The sequence below is a fragment of the Euleptes europaea genome, chromosome 4 (assembly GCF_029931775.1).
Source record: "Euleptes europaea isolate rEulEur1 chromosome 4, rEulEur1.hap1, whole genome shotgun sequence".
NCBI classification, from domain to species: Eukaryota; Metazoa; Chordata; class Lepidosauria; order Squamata; family Sphaerodactylidae; genus Euleptes; species Euleptes europaea.
Genome location: NC_079315.1, coordinates 123,490,543 through 123,508,334, shown reverse-complemented (window position 1 = coordinate 123,508,334; position 17,792 = coordinate 123,490,543). Strand labels below are relative to the sequence as shown.

The following is a 17,792-nucleotide window of genomic DNA, read 5'->3' as shown; positions in this document are numbered from 1 at the left end:
GGGGCGCCAGGGGGCGGGGCCTCCGCCTGCCTGCCCGCCTGCCTGCCTGCGCGCGCCTCCCCCGCCCGCCCGCCGAGTCCCCGTGGGGGCGGGGCCTGGAAGAGCCCCGAGTGCTGGCGCGCGCGCGCCGGAAGTGGCCGCGGAGGCCCCGCCCCCGCCCCCTGCCCCTGCCCCTGCCCCTCCCCCGCGCGCGCCATGATCGAGGTGTGCGCGGCGCTGTCGCGGGGCCCGGCCTTCCTGGCCGGGGAGGCGCTGGAGTGCCTCGTCACCCTCCGCAACCCGCGGCCCCCCGACGCCACCCCCGACGCCAGGTGCGCCTCTCGGCCCCGGCGGGCGGGGACGCGCCCCACCGCCCCGGCCCACCTCGCAGGGCCGTTGTGGCCGCCGGGGGGAGGGGCAGGGCTGCTGCGCAAGGCGGCCCCACGGACCCCCGGCAGGAGAGCCCCCACCCCAGCCGCTGCACCCCTTCCAAAGGGCGCGGGGGGGCCACCTGCTGCAGGAGCCCCCCCTCCCTCCCTCCCTCCCAAGGCCAGCGGATGGGTCCCGAGTCCTCCATGGGCCACGCGTGGCTCTCCCGCTCAAGGGGGTGGGCGCGTGGGCGGGCGAGACGCTCCCCCTGCTGGGTGGGCGCGGGCGTGCTGCTGGCCCCTTGGGCCACCAGCGCCTGTGGTGCGTCGCCCCCCCCCCCCATTCTCACCGGCTGGGGGCAAAGGGTGGCCGAGCACTCGCCAGCTGCCCACCTGGGCCTCAGGGGGAGACTGGGCTGAGCAGTGAGTGTGTGTGCGGAAGGGATCGGGGGGGGGGGGTCCTAGTAGACCAAACACTGAACATGAGCCAGCAGTGTGATGCGCTAGCTAAAAAGGCAAATGCGGTCTTGGGCTGCATCAACCGAAGTATAGAGTCCAGATCACACAAAGTGATGGTATCGCTTTACTCTGCCCTGGTTAGACCTCAGCTAGAGTATCGTGTTCAGTTCTGGGCACCACAATTTAAGAAGGATGTAGACAAGCTGGAATGTGTCCAGAGGAGGGCAACCAAGATGGTGAGGGGTCTGGAGACCAAGTCCTATGAGGGAAGGTTGAAGGAGCTGGGTATGTTTAGCCTGAAGAGGAGAAGACTGAGAGGGGATTTGATAACCATCTTCAAGTACTTGAAGGGCTGTCATGTAGAGGAGGGTGCCGAGTTGTTTTCTATTGCAAGAAGGTCGGACCAGAAACAATGGGTTGAAGTTAAATCGAAAGAGCTTCCATCTAGACATTAGGAAGAACTTTCTAACAGAGCGGTTCCTCAGTGGAACAGGCTTCCTCGGGAGGTGGTGGGCTCTCCTTCCCTGGAGGTTTTTAAGGAGAGGCTCGATGGCCATCTGTCAGCAATGTTGATTCTATGACCTTAGGCAGATGATGAGAGGGAGGGCATCGTGGCCATCTTCTGGGCATGGAGTAGGGGTCATTGGGGGGAGGTAGTTGTGAGTTTTCTGCATTGTGCAGGGGGTTGGACTTGATGGCCCTGGTGGTCCCTTCCAACTCTATGATTCTAAGGGGAGGCATTGCTGGAAAAGGGATGCCCCAATCCCAGGCCTGCCTGCCTGCCAGGAAGTCAGGCTGGCTGACCCACTTGTGCTGGCCAGAGGGCGGGGCAGCCTTTGAAGGCCAAGCCAGGGAGCCCAGGGCTGCAGGAGGCAGCTGCCTGTTTCCTGGCCTTGTTGGGGGGGGGGTGGCGGCACCTCAGAGGAGAAAGTGGCAGCCTTTCTGAGCACCCAGGTGGCCGCCCTTCAGCTGTGGGGAGTGGGTTGCCCTCCTGCCTTCCAGCCCAGCCCCTTCTCACAGTCCCTTCTGCTTTCTTGCCCCCCCCAGTGAGATGCTGGCGTGGGCGAGCGCCCAGATCCACTGCCAGTTCCACGCCAGTGAAAGCCGAGTGGCCCTCCCCCCGCCAGACAACAGCCGCCATGACGTGCAAGCCGAGAGTGAGACTGTCTTTGTCCCCAACAGAGGTGAGCGGCCCCACCCCCCGGCTGAGATGGGGGGGCAGGGCTGAGTGGGGGAGGAAGGCTTGCTTGGGAATGAGTGGGGCTGGGCACGCCTGACAGATGCCGATGTTTCCTGTTTGCGCCTCACTGTCTAAGAGGCCCATTAGCCAACTATTAAATGAACATTCTTGATCGTAGTCCTAAAAATAATAATCCTGTTCTTAATGCCCTAACGATGGAAATAATATCATGCCAACGGAGGCTGGAATGGGAAGGTGCCCAGGCCTTTCGCATTCTTGCTGCTGAGCTATTCAAGGCCGAGATCTGCCCGCTGGCTGCGTCTTCCCCCCTCCCCCCATGGCAGTGGTTGAGAGCGGTGGCAACATAACAATTTCTCGGTTACACTGGGACCGTTCGAGCCCCCCGGGGAAGGACGGGACTGGAGAGGAAGCACCCCCCCTCAAAGGAGCGCTCCTTTTTGCGAGCGTGGGTGTTTTGGGAGGAGGCCACGTCGCCCGTTCTGCAGTTGCCGTGGCCTCTTGGTTTATGTCAGAGTAGGCCCTGGTGAGGGTGGGGTGTGACGAGAGGGGAAACCCTGCAGTTGGCTCCTGGCCTGTCGCAGTGTGTTCTCTCCGTCGGGTCCTGGCTACGCAGCTCTTTCCCCTGAAAAGCTGCTTCAGAGGGAGAGCTCAGCTGCACAGAGTGTGGACTTTGCTCTCACGGGGGGGGGGCTGTTCGTGCTCGGTGCCAGCCCCACGGTCCAGAGGTGCACTCCTGACAGACCAGGTGCCAGCCCTGTGTGCTCAATGCCAGCCCCGTGCTCCAAAGTCCTCTTTCCAAGGGCTTGCCCCACCCCCCTGTGGGCCTCCCTGCCCACGCTGAGTCCACAGGTCTGGGGCCGTGGGACAGCATCCTGGGCCACGCAACCTCCCTGCTGGGATGTGTTGTGCCCCGGCAGGTGTTTATGAAGAAGGTGGGGCCCTTATTAGCTGCCCTGGAGGGGGCTTGGCTGGCATTCCCTGTCTTCCCACCTCTTGGTTGGCTTCCAGAGCCGGCTCTGGCTGTGGGGGCAGGGCTGCGCCAAGTGGGATGGGGGCTTCTGGAACCTTCAGTGCAGCCCTATGGGCGGTGCCACAATTTTGCCAGCATAACTTCAGGATCGCTTCAGGGAGGGGTGCCCCTCCTGTGCCCCTGCTTGTTCACCAGCCGTCTTTAAACACAGCCAGGTGGGCTCCGTAGGGCTCTGAGGACTCCACGTGCCCTGGTGAGAGCCTGCATGGCTTAAAGGCACCTCGGGAACCAGGAGAGGAGGGACATCAGAGAGTCCAGCTCTGTGGGGTGGGGGGAGGGATGAGGCTTCCCCAAATCCACCTTTAGTCACCACATCCCCCACCCTTGCCTTGTTGTCGAGCAGGCCGTACTTGCCTCTGGGGTGGAGGTTGGCCTGGCCCATGGGGCAGCCATTTTGTGGCTGGTCCTGCCTCCCACGGCAGCCATTTTGGGGTGGCTGTCAGGACCCCTCCCCACCATTCCAGAATTGCCCATGGGCTCAGCGTGGGTTCAGACTTGAAAGGCTTCAACCAGAAAGCCAGTAGCCAGCGAAGGAGGCTTTTTGCCCGAGCCTCCACCTCGACCAGCCAGCGGCACTGGCCGCTTCAACCAGGGCTGCCTGAAGTCTCTGAACACGCTTCAGAGCCATCCATATTCCCGTCCTCTGCTCTGGGCGCAGCCAAAGCGTGGTGGGTGACTGTGGCGGAATGGCCAGATGGAGCTCCCCCCCACCCCGACACACCATGCATGTGACTCGAGAAAAAGGATACCGGGCATGTCCAGCACCCCCACCCCCCTGTGGGAGAGGCACTTGGTGCCCTAGAGGTTGATGGCTAGCCTTTGTGGGGCAGGCATGCCGGGTGGGGGGGCGCTTCGGGATGGAACTCCCTGGCAGCCACAAGCTAGGGTGGTGAGGGGCGCTGGCAGAGGGCACTGTATCCATGGCACTCCTCTCTCTGCAGGTGAGCGGGGCCAGTGCATCCTGTCGACGCCTCCCAAGATCCTCTTCTGTGACTTGCGGCTGGATCCTGGCGAGTCCAAAACCTGTGAGCACCATCTCCCCCTCCCCTATTTTTGGGGGTGGGAGAGGGGAGCCATAAGGGCTGGGCTGGGAGCTGCTCAGCTGGGCGCCAGGGAGCAAGCGGGGCGTTCTCGTGCCGGGGCCAGTGCCGTATTCAGGCGCTGCGTGAGAGGCAGCTGGCCTGCGGTTCCAGCACTTGCCGGAGGGGCCCTGGGAAGCAGAGGCTGAAATTTTTAATATTGGGGCAGTTTTATGTTGGGGCAGTATGATTTTATCATGAGTTGCATTGAGAGCTCAATTAAGAAAGATTTTGTCGAAGGCTTTCACGGTCAGAGTTCATTGGTTCTTGTAGGTTATCCGGGCTGTGTGAAAGAAAATAGGAAAGAAAATACCAAGACCACGGTCACACAGCCTGGATAACCTACAAGAACCTAAGAAAGATTTTCCCAAAGAAATAAAATGAATATTGTCGAAGGCTTTCACGGTCAGAGTTCATTGGTTCTTGTAGGTTATCCGGGCTGTGTAACCGTGGTCTTTGCAGTCACTCCCACCCAAATTCCAGTGGAAGACATCATTGCAAATGTAGAATCTGCCATTCGTAATCTACCTGAAGAAGATGCTGAGGAAATAAGAGGAGAGACAGCAAGAATTCTACGAAAAGCAAAGCCCCCTGCTAGCAATATAACACGCAAGGAGAGAAACGCCATCAAGACCCTCAATGCAGATCCAGAAATCATTATTCTACCAGCTGACAAAGGCAATGCCACAGTGATCATGAAAACAGAAGAATACAAAAAGAAGATTGAGGAACTTCTGGACCCTGCCACATACAAAAAACTGAAACGAGATCCAACTTGCAAAATTACCAGGAAAACTAGCATTCTGATCAAGAATTCCACTCTTCATCCCGACACACACAGAAAACTATGCAAGACTGAAGCACAACCACCACGATTATATGGACTACCTAAAATTCATAAGGATTCCGTTCCACTCCGACCCATCGTGAGTGCCATTGGTTCCCCAACATTTGAATTAGCTAAATATTTGACCACCCTCCTACAGGACCACATTGGAAAAACCACTTCTTACATCAAAGATTCAACTCACTTCATCAACAAAATCAGTCCGTTAAGACTCAATCCAAAGGATATATTAATCAGTTTTGATGTTGTATCCCTCTTTACCAAGGTTCCAGTAAAAGACACAATCTCATTGATTAACCAGATTTTTCCAGAAGATATAACAGCCTTATTTCACCATTGTTTGACAACAAGTTATTTCCTATGGGATCAAGAATTTTATGAACAGATTGATGGAGTAGCTATGGGAAGTCCACTCAGTCCAGTAATAGCAAACTTTTACATGGAATATTTTGAAAAGACAGCATTAGAATCAGCACCTTACAAACCTACAGTCTGGTTCAGGTTCGTAGATGATACATTTACCATTTGGAGCCATGGTGAAGAAAAATTAATGGACTTTCTAAACCATCTTAATAATATCCATCCAAACATTCAGTTTACCATGGAAAAGGAAATTGAGGGTAAACTCCCATTTCTTGATACCCTTGTCATCCGTAAAACAAACCTTCAGTTAGGTCACAAGGTCTACCGGAAACCAACTCACACAGATCGCTACTTACACAAAAACTCCAACCACCACCCCCGACAGAAAAGAGGAATAATCAAAACATTAATGGACCGTGCAAGACGGATCTGTGAACCACAGTTTCTCAAGGAAGAAACTAATCATCTAAATCACGCACTGCTAGCAAACGGCTACTCCAAGAATGAAATCAGAAGGGCCATTAAACCAAACAAAAATCAGAAAACTCAAGAAAAACAGTCTCCCATAGGAAAGGTATTCTTGCCATTTATTAAAGGAGTCACTGATAGGATGGAGAAACTTTTGAGAAAACATAACCTACAAACAGTGTTTAAACCCACCAAGAAAATACAACAAATGCTACGATCAGCAAAAGACAAAAGAGACCCCCTCACCTCTGCAGGAGTATATCGTATACCTTGCAGCTGTGGAGAAGTTTACATCGGGACCACAAAACGCAGCATACAAACAAGGATAAAAGAACATGAAAGATACTGCAGACTTGGCCAACCTGAGAAATCAGCAGTGGCTGAACATGGACTGACACAAACAGGACACAGGGTCTTATTCCAAGACACTGAAAGACTGGACAATTCTACCAACTATTTTGTCAGATTGCACAGAGAAGCCATTGAAATTCATAAACATCAGCACAACTTTAACAGAAAAGAGGAGAGTTTAAGAATGAATAAGGCTTGGCTTCCTGCCCTGAAAAACCTCCAGACAAAGACAACATTCAACAATAGCCATACAGATTAGCTTTGGATTACACACATTAACAGATCACTTCAGGATACAATGGTTCCATATTAACATACCATACCCTCATTAGCACATTATCTTGATACTTACAGGACAATACTTTTGCAGGACAATATTCAGCTCAAACCCAACCCCTTTCTGACTATATATTACTCTTCCTACACCCTTGACACTGAGAGACACTGTCCTTCAGTGTTACTACTCTGAAGATGCCTGCCACAGTTGCTGGCGAAACGTCAGGAAAGAAAATTCCAAGACCACGGTTACACAGCCCGGATAACCTACAAGAACCAAATAAAATGAATGTAGCGCTGATGTATGAATTCGGCCCATGGGAAGACAGAGAGAGCGCTGTGATAAAGGGGAGCAACCCCCCCCCCCGTCCCCCTGCCCTATATGCAATGCTGATTCTATGAACTTAGGCGGTTCCTGAGAGGGAGGGCATCTTGGCCATCTTCTGGGCACTGGGGGTGTTTGGGGGGGAGGTAGTTGTGAATTTCCTGCATTGTGCAGGGGGTTGGACTAGATGACCCTGGTGGTCCCTTCCCAACTCTATGATTCTATGTAGCCTTGTCATTTCAATATCTGTATCCCACCTTTCCTTCTGAGGAAAGTGTTCTGAAAGTCCCGTTCCCACCCGCTGTCTTCAGACTTGTGGGGGAACACCACACCAAGAGAGCCCCGCTGGGTCAGGCCTGGCACCTTCTTTGGCACAGGGGCCCAACAGCTGCTGCTGACGGCGCCGAGGCCACCTCCTCGCACTGGCATCCAGAGGTGGGGGTTTCCTTTAGTCACCGTGGCCAGCAGCTTCCTCTCGGGTGCAGAGAGTCACTGCTGAGCGCCGTTTGGCTTGCTGGAAGACCTCCCGGCACACACGTTTTGCCCCCTCCCTCTCAAAGCCCCGAGAGCTCATCCCTGGGGGGCATCTGGCCTTTCTCCCCTAGACTCCTACTGTGAGACGCTGCCGGTGGACGGGCCGCCCTCCTTCCGGGGCCAGGCGGTGAAGTATGTCTACAAGCTGACCATCGGCTGCCAGCGGGTCAATTCGCCCATCAAGCTTCTGCGCGTCCCCTTCCGCGTGCTGGTGCTTCATGGTAACTCTGGCTCGCCTCTGGGGCCTGGGGGGCTGCCTGCCCAGGCCGGAGCCTGCTGATGCCGGTCCTTTCTCTGCAGGACTCCAGGACTACCAGTTCCCGCAGGACGAGGCGGTGGCCCCCTCCAACCCCTTCCTGGAGGAGGACGAAGAAGGGGCCAAGAAGGACTCCCGGCTGGCGGACTTGGCCTCGGAGCTGCTGATGGCGGCCACGTCACGGCGCAGCCTGCGTAGGTCCTTCCCTGGCACAGACGCTCTCTTGTTTCCCAAACCCAGCTGTGGGGGGCGGGGGAGTGGGTGGCTGACCCGAGGGCCCCTTCTGCGTCCCCCAGTTCTTCCCCTGCCTGGCCGACAACTTCCTTTTTCAAACGGCGGAGGTATAGCTACGAGGGGCTCGGCCATACTCGACTGAATGTTGACCACAGGCAAGAGATGGGCGATGAGGTGAAGGTGGTGGGGACCTTAGGGGGACGTGACCACGTCCTCCTAGAATTCCTTTTGCTTTGGGGGTCCAAGGAAGTTCGTAGCCACATGCGTGTCTGTTAGATTTTAGTAGGGCAGGTTTTAATGAACCCAGAGGCACAATGAGAGTAATTCCATGGGCGAGACTGCTGGAAGGGAAAGGAGCAAGGGGAGGGGGGGCTCTCCTAAAACAGGAGCGCTTGCAAGCTCAAGCCCTCACTATTCCAACAAGAAGGAAACATGGTCGGGGATCTAAGAAGACAATGTGGATGAACAGAGAACTCCATGGTGAGCTAAGGGAGGAAAAGGAAATGTTCAAGAAATGGAGGCTAGGACATCCCTCTAAAGAAGAGTATCTGTGGGTTGCTGGGCACTGTAGGTCAGCCATCAGAGAGGCCAAAGCTCACAGTGAGCTGCTGCTGGCCAGGGAGGCTCGCTACAACAAGAAAAGCTTCTTCAGATATGTCAGGAGCAAACGCAAGGGAAAAGTGGCCACAGGCCCACTGTGGGGTGAAAATGGAGAAACTTGGGAATGTTTAGTCTGGAGAAGAGGTGGTTGAGGGGGGACAGGATTGCTCTCTTGACGTATTTGAAGGGCTGTCACTTAAAGGAGGGCAGAGAGCTGTTCCTGTTGGCAGCAGAGGACAGGACTTGCAATAATTGGTTTAAATTACAGGAGGAAAGGTACTGGCTGGGTAATAGGGGGAAATGTTTTATGGTAAGAGTTGTTCAACAGTGGAACCAGCCGCCTGGGGGGGGGTTAGCTCCCCCTTCTCTGCAGGTCTTCAAGCAGCAGCGGGACAAACCCTTGTCAGGGAAGCTCTAGGCTGACCCTGGATTGAGCAGGGGGTTGGGCCAGCATGGCCAGCATGGCCCCTTCCAGCTCTATGATTCTGTGATTTCCCCATGCTTAAGCTGGCTGCCAGTTTCTTTCTGAGCAAAGTTCAGAGGGCTGTTGCTGCCTTTTTTTAAAGCCCCCAGTTGCACTGGGGGCCAGCAGGACTTCAGTTTCCATGTGAACCTCTGAATGCCTTATTCCACCTTCAGCAGCAAAGTGGGTAGATGCCGGGATCAAGGTGTTTTCGGGGGGGAAGCCTCCAGGCTTTGAAACACCTCCCCCCCCCCATGCATGTTCATTAGGCACTTTGTTTTCCTTTAGGCACCTGCTAAAACATGTTTTGCTCTGACCTGGATGGCCCAGGCTAGCCTGATCTTATCAGATCTCAGAAGCTAAACAGGATCGGCCTTGGTGAGCACTTAGATGGGAGACCACCGAGGAAGTCCAGGGTTGCTACGCAGAGGCAGGCAATGGCAAAGCCACCACTGCACGTCTCTTGCCTGGAAAACCCCACGAGGTTGCTGTAAATGAGCTGCGACGTGATGGCCCCGTCCACCACTCAAAATATGTTTATTCTTTGGGCAGCTCTAATTTTGGTTTGTGTCCCTTTACTGCCAGTTTTTGGGTTATTCTGTTTGATTATCATGTTTTCAATTTTGGTTTCTTTCTATATTTATGCCTCACTTTTCTATGCAGTGGGGATCCAAAGTGGATTACAACATAATTCTGTCTTCCTCTCTGTTTTGTCCTTGCACCAACCCTGCGAGGTAGCTTATGCCAGTGGTTCTCAAACTTTTTTCGCCGCGGCACCCTTGTTGGGCTAAAACGTTTTCGCAGCACAGCTACCCTTAAAGCGGTTTGAATACTTAGGCTGAGAGAGAGTGACTGGCCCAGGGTCCCCCAGTGAGCGTCCCTGGCAGAGGGGGGATGGGAAGCTGCCAGACCCTCGTCCAGCACAGTGACCACTACCCCACCCTGGCTGTCTTGGTTGTGATGAAGATGGGCTCCCCCCCCCCCCGACCTCTCTCTATGTCCACAGACCTGTACAACATCAGCAATTCCCGGGGCAAGGTGGCTTCCTTTTGCATCTTCAAGACTGTCTACAAGATTGGGGAGGACGTTGTTGGGACATTCGACTTCTCTGCGGGGGACATCCCGTGCTTGCAGGTGAGGCTCCTCCCACCCCACCCCGGGGCTGGGGCTTTCGCAGTGGCCGAGCGGTGTGGGGCTCACCGGTCCTCGTGGCTTCTGCTGTGCCCCTTGGCTAGTACTCGGTGAACCTGCAGACAGAGGAGCGAGTCCAGGAAGCCTTCCAGCGGCGGCGCGGACAGCCGGTCTCCTACGGGACCCACGCCCGCCACCAGGAGTCCTGCCTGCACACCTCCCAAACCAGCTTCAGCCTGCCCATTCCGCTCAGCTCTGCACCGGGATTCAGCACCAATATTGGTGAGTTGCTGGCCCTTCTTTCTGCTGGCGTGCCCAAGGGCGGGGGCCCCTCCCGTTCCCAGTCCTTCAGGCTTGACTCCAGGCCGGGATTTGTGCGGGCTCAGTGCCTGGAAGGGAAGGAAGGTCGCTCATTCCCAGGCCCAGACTGGACCCCTTCCCTGGGAGCAGAAGGAGGCACAGAATAATGATGTCATTCTGCGCATCGCAGGGGGCCGGCCAAGCTGGGTTGGCGCTTCCTCCTTGCCTAGCCTGCCTATGGGGTGGGGGTGGGGGCTTGTGCCAAGATGTCAGGAGAGGTAATTGCCCCGGATCCTGTTCAGAGGTCTGAACCACTGCTGGTGGGAGGGTTATTCTCACCAGCCGAGTCGCCTTGGAGACCTCAACGGGGTCTCCGCAGAGGGGGCCGCTTATCTGCTGGGGCACAGCAGTTCTCTGCGAGTTCTGTGTGCCGCCCCCCCCCCCCTTGCGCCAGCAAAACAGACAGAAACCTTCATCGAGTTAATGGTCTTTATTGGGAAAAAGACACAGCTCTTTCTTTAGGCAAAAGAATAAGAAATAAATACAGGTACAGACTATGTGAACCGAAAGACAGCATGCAAAGAAAAGAACACGTCTCCTAACATTTCTCAAGCAGAATTGATTATACGAGCTTTTAATGAGATTTCAAATAACTTTCAGAATGCTTTAGAAAGCTTTAGAAACACACAAACACACACAGTCGCACTGTTATCTTTAAAAAATCATAATTTTATAAATGATTATTCTACAGCTAAGTGGTTGGTTCTCAGTATGAGTCTTTGAAATCATACACAGGTGTGCTGAGATGATATATGATCATGCTTGTTAACTACTCAAGCAAGATTAAAAAGGCTACATTTAGCACTTTACTAGTCACTAAAAAGCGATAATCCTACTTTTTCTTCAACTTGATTGGCTGTCAAAGATATACAAAGTCCTTTTCCTGACTGGCCGGTGAACTTTCTGCCGTGGCTATGAGAACAGGCGTGTCTAGCGTGTCTGTCCCGACAGAGAAGGGCCTTTCCCATCCCTTGGACAGACGGACAGAAGGAGTGAACTTGGGGGCTGGGAGCAAACAAGGCCTGGGAGGGTTGCCAACTACAGGCTGAGAAATTCCTGGAGATTTGGAGAGGGAGCGCAGCAGGGGTGTGATGCCATAGAGCCCCACCCTCTGAAGCGGCCGTTTCCTCCAGGGAAAGAGATCTCTCTAGCCTGGAGCTCAGTTTCGCTTCTGGGAGAACTCCAGGCCCCACCTGGAGGTTGGCAACCCCAAGGCCTGAGCTCTTCTGCTGTGCCCTGAGCCAGAGAGCCGCTGGAGCTGAGGGTCACCGGCAGGCGCCCATCTCCTCTGTCTGGAGGCAGCAAGAACAGGCGGGCACCACCTTCCTCCTCTCTGCCCTTCAACCTGGCGCCTTCAGAATAGCCCCTGGAGATAATTCTGCCAGCTGCTCCTGCCCCGGGCGGGGAAGCTCCTTGCTTGGCAGCCCTCCACCCGTCAGCTCTTCTGAGCATGGGGAGCCAGGAGCGGTTTTGCGCTGGGCAGCTCCCATGCTTCGCTGATGGCTGCGGGGGGACCGCCAGGACCCCACCCCCGTCACTACTGGGGGCCCTCCCTCATCCCCTCCGGAGAGATTCCCCACCGTCCTTATGCTACATCCCCCCCCCCACCAGTGCAAAGCGGCAGTCAAGGAAGGTCCCTGGGCTTTAGCCGCGGTGGGGGGGAGGCTGCTGCGGGGGAGTGGAGGCTGCTGGGGGGGAGGGGCTGTGGCTCAGCAGCAGAGCCTCTGCTTGGCATGCAGAAGGTGCCCGGTTCAATCTCCGGCAGCATCTCCAGTTAAAAGAGGCAGGTGGTAGGTGATGGGAAAGACCTGTCTCTGCCTGAGATCCTGGAGAGCCGCCGGCAGTGGTCTGAGAGGTCAGGGCTGGCCTGGATGGATGGAGGGCCTGGCTCAAGACAGAGGTCTGCCTGTGGCCAGGTGGGTGCGTCTGCGGTCAAGGCTGGTCTTAGGCAGACCCTCACCCTAACCCTTCCTCTCCAGTGACCCTGAAGTGGCGACTGCGCTTTGAGTTTGTGACGGCCCGGGAAGCGGCGGAGGAGCTGCGTGGGGGGGCCTCCGGGGGCCAAGCAGGAGCCGTCAGCTGGACGGGGGTGGAGCAGATGGACGTGGACACCTTCAGCTGGGACCTGCCCATCAAAGTGCTGCCCACCAACCCCCTCCTGGCCTCGTACGTCTCCCAGTTCCCCAGCACCAATACCCTCACCATCTGACCACTGGGGGGGGGCCTCCTGCGGACCCCATGGCTCGGCCTTGTACTGCTCAAGGCTCCAGTGGCAGAGAGCCCGAAGAGGGAGGGAGCGGGAAGCCGCCCCTTCCTGCTGCCCTGTGCCCCCCCCAGCTGGCATATGCCTAGCGAGAAGGTGGCGCTGCCTTCTGTGTGCCCTTCCAAAGGGGGCCTGGACATCACTCCTCCCCGGCCCCAGACCTATTTCCTGCCCTTCTGGAAAGGGCTGCCTTTGGCTTGGGAGAAGAAGCGAGGGGCCGTGTGTGTGTGCACACGTGCGTGCGTGCTTGAGTGTGTTTCTCAATAAAATCTTGACCTGGAAAATCTTGGCCTGGGCCAGCCTCTCCTTTGCAGCCTGGGCACAGGCCTTGCTTGTCTCCAGTGGGGAGGAGGGGGGGCTGGGGTGGTAGGGGCGAAGGTTTGGGGCCTGCCTGAGAGGGCCTTCCCAGCACCACCTGGAGCCTCCCCTGCTTCGGCCTGGTCTTCACACACGCGGACCCCCTGGAGCCGTCGATCGGGTCTTCCTTTCTCGAGGGTGGAGCCAGGTCTACGGGAGTGTTGGCCTGGGGGTGACTCCTGGCCGGCCGGCCGGCTCCCTCACCGTGGGCTGCTGTCCTGCCTTTCTCCACGGTTATTGGGGTCAAGGAGCCCAGTCACGAGGCCACAGGTGCCCCTAAACTCACAGGCCAGAGTGGTGGAGGTGTGGGCAGGGGATGAGGGCTTTGCTGGAAACCTCGATGCAGCCCCCTCCCCTCACCAGCCCCAGCAGAGTGGTAGTGTGCTGAGGGTCCCTCCTTGGCAGAGTGAGTTTGGAAGCAAGCTCGGGCCTGGGACTCCCCCCCCCCCGCTGACTTGGGGTCAAGCCAGCCCCCATGCAGCTGGCTCAGCCTCTGGGCGGGGCAGAGGGCGGGATTCCCCTTGAGCCTTTAATGAACCCCCCCAACAGCCCCCCCCCAGCTGGAGGAGAGCATCTGTCCTGGAGCCTCAGCTTGGCACCTCCGGAGGAGGAGGAGGAGGCAGCCGCTGGTAGTGGGGGGCTCCTCTGAGGCAGGTGGCTGGCGAGTGGCTCTCTTTTGCATGGGGCAGTGGGGGGGGGGCGGACGGCCTATCTGGCTGCTCGCTGCGTCATTCTGGGTGGTCTGCCGAGCCCCATTCATGCTCCTCCGGGCGTTGGGCGCAAGGCAGGCGTGGGCGAGCTTTCTGCACCAGCGAGACCTCGCAGGTCTGGAAGTGGTAGTGAAGTTGGCACCAGTCGGGGAAGTCCAAGGGGCGCGACATCTTGTGTGTGGAAGGAGGAGAGGGGGGTGCTGGGGAGGGAGGAGGGCTGGACCCAGGGCTCTGCCCGGCCCCTCTTCAGGTAGAGACAGCCTGTCGTCGTCGTCCCCCCCCCCCGAGCCTGACAGGGAAATCAGGGCATGGACTTCCTGGGCCTGTGCCTGGCCAGAACCTACACGATCATGCCTGATGACAGCGAGAAGCAGTGGGCCCTGTGGAGGCCAGGGCCCTCACGCCCCCCAAGGCCTTTTGGGGGGGCGGGTGCTCTCTTTCCCTGACCCCTCCAGCTTTTCTGGCTGGTGTGGCCATAACTTCCAGCGCTGTCCTGTCCTGCCGGCAGCCAGCCTCCACATTGCTTGCTGAGGGTGCGGCCCAGGTCAGTCTGCCCACACTTCTGTCCCTCCCCAGCATTCACCCCCCTCCCCCAATTTCTTTATTTCTTTTAAACATATTCTGCTTTCACAGCCGTTCAGGTTTTTCAAGAGGCTTAAATTGAAAGCAGAAATTACAAAAAGAAATCAAACAGGTTTAAAAATCAGCACAGCTACCCCAGTCAATAAGCCTCCAACGTGGGCTCTGTAGTGGTATGGGGGCAAAGGGAGCACCTTAATCTACTACTCTTGTCTGAAGTCCGGAGATGGTCCTTGTTCTGAGGATGGGGGCCAGAGCGGAAACCTGAGCCCCCGGATTAAATGGCTCACACCTTCACGCTCTGGTTCTGCCTTTAGTTACCTGGCAGCAGGTGAGTTTAAGCCAGGCATGATCGTGTAGGTTCTGGCCAGGCCAGGACCACGCAAGTTGACAGCCATTGCTGTTCCCCCTCGGGTGTGGGCTGCGATTCAGTGGTGGAGCCTCTGCTTTGCACACAGAAAGCCCCAGCTCAACCCCGGCGTCTCCAGCTAGAAAGGACCATGCAGGAGGTGACATGAAAGGCCTCCTCCCGGGACCTCGAAGAGCTGCTGCCAGGCATTCCTGATACACTTCCTGTGGATTGCTGATTGTTTGCATGAATCTCCCCCCCCCTGCGCACCCACTCACGTGTCACAGCAGCCCACGCCAAAGGGGTGCAGGCAGCCGCAGTTCAAGCACTGGGCATCTCGCCAGGCCTCCCAGGGAGCAAAATGCATCCCTTTGTAGAGGCAGGGAGCTGGAAGGAGGGAGTAGGGCTGTCAGGAGCAAAATAAGGCTGGTGGGGGGGCTCCCACAACTGCCCCCCCACCCCCACCCTTGGGCCCCCGCATCAGAGCTGGCGTTTCTGCTGCAGGCCGGCTGGCTGGTTTCTGGCCTCCCTCTGGTTTGCGCCAGTCCGTGGGTCTGTCAGCTGCTTTCTCAGCCAGCAACCCTGCAAGGTTGGGCTGCCATCACCCCCCCTCCCCAGCTCCAGGCTTTGGCACCCTCTCCCCCAGCCCCCTCACCTTGTGCCTGGAAAAAGCAAGCCGGCTGGGTCCCTGCAAACGGGGCCAGGAGGAAGAGCAGCAGGCAGGCCCTGCGAGAGGCTCTCGGCCCCACCTGGCACCCCTCCGCAGTCATCAGGGCTGCTCCTCCCCTCGGAGGCTCGTGCTCAGTGGTCTCCCCAAGCCCCACAAGGCTTTATAGAGGGGGCCTGCACCCTCTGGCCCCTTGGCAAAGCTACAGAGCTCATTTCCGAACTGGAGGCAGGGAAACGAGGTGTGACCTTGAGTTTAACAAGCTGCGAAAAGCTGATTCACGCCCTCCAGGAATGGCTCCAGTTGGACTCTCCAGAGGGTGCTCTGCTGGGCACGGAGGTTGGCACCGCTCCTGTGCCTGGCCCAGGTTGGGGCTCCCCAGCCTCTGGGCCACCACCCACCCTGCCCCTCCGGCCAGCTGCCTTCCCCTCCTGAGGGCTAGCGAGGCAGGGTGGCTTTAGGGGGACCAGAGGGCACCACCCTACATGCTCCGGGGGCCCTCGAGCAACCTGCCCACTGGGCATGGACGCAACATTTTGGATCCTGCCCCTCCAAGCCAGTCAACAGGCAGTTGGGACTACGAGGCTGTCAGATTAAAGTCTGGTAGCACCTGAAGCACCCTCCGAGCTGTCAGGAGAGGCTGCTGCCGACGGAGAGGCTCATTGCAGGGCCCGGGCTGAGGGCCAGAGACTCCCTGCCCACGACACCCGGAGTCCAGCTGAGCCCACAGACACTTTGGTTTTCAGCAGGGGCCACAAACACGCCTGGAAGCCACCTAGCAGGGCCCAAGACCTTAGCAGGGCTAAAAGTAGCCACACGTTCTGTCAGAAGTGTGTGTGTGTGGCGGGGGGGAGAGATGCAGCTCCATCAACTCTACATCCAGCAAAGTGGGGCTCTTCCTGGCTCCCAGAGAACACAAGTATCGGAGGATAAAGCGATTGCTGAAAAACTAAATGAATTCTTCTCATCTGTCTTCACTGTTTAAGATACAGGGCAGATTCCTTCTCCTGAACAGAGATTTTGGAGAGGGGAAAATGATGTCGTGAGCAGCAGGGATCTAGATACTGAACGGACACAGATCCCGGCTGAGTTGGTAACAGAGGCAGAGGCGGGGCAGTCTGTCGGAGTCAGACGTTCCCGCTCCTCTCATGATTAACGATGAGGAGAGTCAGCCGGCAAGTATAGAAGATTCACCCCCACAGATAGGCTTGGGGAAAGATTACGCAAAGACTTAGCTACCCGTCGCAAGAAGGCACGGGAGTATAGACGGACACAAAGCCCTGAATACTGAGATGAGCCAGGCTAGGTAATTGACGAGGCTAATGAGCACGCTACCGGAGGGTCATATAATCCCAGGCTGTTGAAAGGTTTCTCCGTGGAAGCAACAATTCAGTTTCTGGACTGCTTCGCATCCCCTTCGGCTCCTGACCCTTTCTCCGGCTTGAATTCCTGGCACTCTGACCCTCGGCTTGATTAACGACTCTTCTTCTGGACACGTTTGTACTCCTGTTTTGATCTCCACTAACTCGACCTTGGACCGCACGACTACCCAGCCTCCTAGCCCCGCCCGGGACCTGACAAATGAGGAACTGAGGCAAATAGTGGTAACAAGGCAGGAAGTCCTAGAACATCTAGACAAACTGCAAACTAACAAGTCACAGGGACCAGATGGTATTCATCCTAGAGTTCTTCAAGAACTCAAATGGGAAATTGCTGAACTTCAAACAAAGATATGTAATATGTCCCTTCGATCAGCCTCTATACCAGAGGACTGGAGAATGGCCAATGTAACACCCATTTATAAAAAAGGTTCCAGGGGGGACCCAGGAAATTACAGGCCAGTTAGCTTAACGTCTGTTCCGGGTATATTAGTGGAAAGCATTATTAAAGATAGAATTGTCAAGCATATAGAAGGGCAATGTCTGCTGGGCAAAACCCAACATGGCTTCTGTAAGGGTAGGCCCTGTCTCACTAACCTATTAGAGTTTTTTGAAAGCGTCAATAAGCATGTGGACAGGAATGAGCGTGTGGATATTGTGTATTTGGATTTCCAAAAAGGTTTTGACAGAGTCCCCCACCAAAGACTGCTAAGCAAACTTCATAGTCAAGGGATAAGAGGACAAGTCCTCTTATGGATTGAGAGCTGGCTGAAAAATAGGAAGCAGAGAGTAGGAATCAATGGTCAGTTCATCTGTGTGGCTTCTATGCAGTCCCACATTGGGATAGCGCAGGCCAGCCACGGATAAGATGTATCAGCTTCTAGAGAAATCTAAAAGGAGAATGCTCCCCCTCCCCTTGGGGCATGCATCTGCCCGCGCACCAGTCACATGACCCAGGAAATTTCACAATAAGCCTAGAGGTCATAAAGGGCCTAGGGTGTCACCTGCCGACCATAACAAGGCCAAACAAACATGACTAGAAGGTCCTGTGTACTTTTTAGACCAGTTGTCTACTTTCCACTCTGCCTGGGTCACTGTTACCAATGATGTTTGGGTGTTAAAGATAATAAAGGTTATTACCCCCTTATCGAGCCCCTGGCCGTT

At 56.2% G+C, this 17,792-nt stretch overlaps 2 protein-coding genes across 2 annotated transcripts; one reads left to right on the top strand and one right to left on the bottom strand.

Annotated features, from left to right (window-relative positions):
- Positions 1 to 195: 195 nt before the first annotated feature.
- On the top strand, positions 196 to 12,533 carry RGP1 (RGP1 homolog, RAB6A GEF complex partner 1). The gene is made up of 8 exons (XM_056848652.1): positions 196 to 311; positions 1,854 to 1,990; positions 3,979 to 4,062; positions 7,352 to 7,501; positions 7,581 to 7,730; positions 9,840 to 9,967; positions 10,069 to 10,246; positions 12,304 to 12,533. The coding sequence occupies exons 1-8, from the start codon at positions 196 to 198 to the stop codon at positions 12,531 to 12,533; spliced, it is 1,173 nt and encodes a 390-aa protein (XP_056704630.1).
- A 1,139-nt stretch (positions 12,534 to 13,672) lies between these two features.
- MSMP (microseminoprotein, prostate associated) lies at positions 13,673 to 15,352 on the bottom strand. Its single transcript, XM_056849110.1, has 4 exons — positions 15,238 to 15,352; positions 14,861 to 14,969; positions 13,999 to 14,008; positions 13,673 to 13,825 (listed from the first exon to the last, which is right to left on the bottom strand). The coding sequence occupies exons 1-4, from the start codon at positions 15,350 to 15,352 to the stop codon at positions 13,673 to 13,675; spliced, it is 387 nt and encodes a 128-aa protein (XP_056705088.1).
- Between the last annotated feature and the right edge of the window lie 2,440 nt (positions 15,353 to 17,792).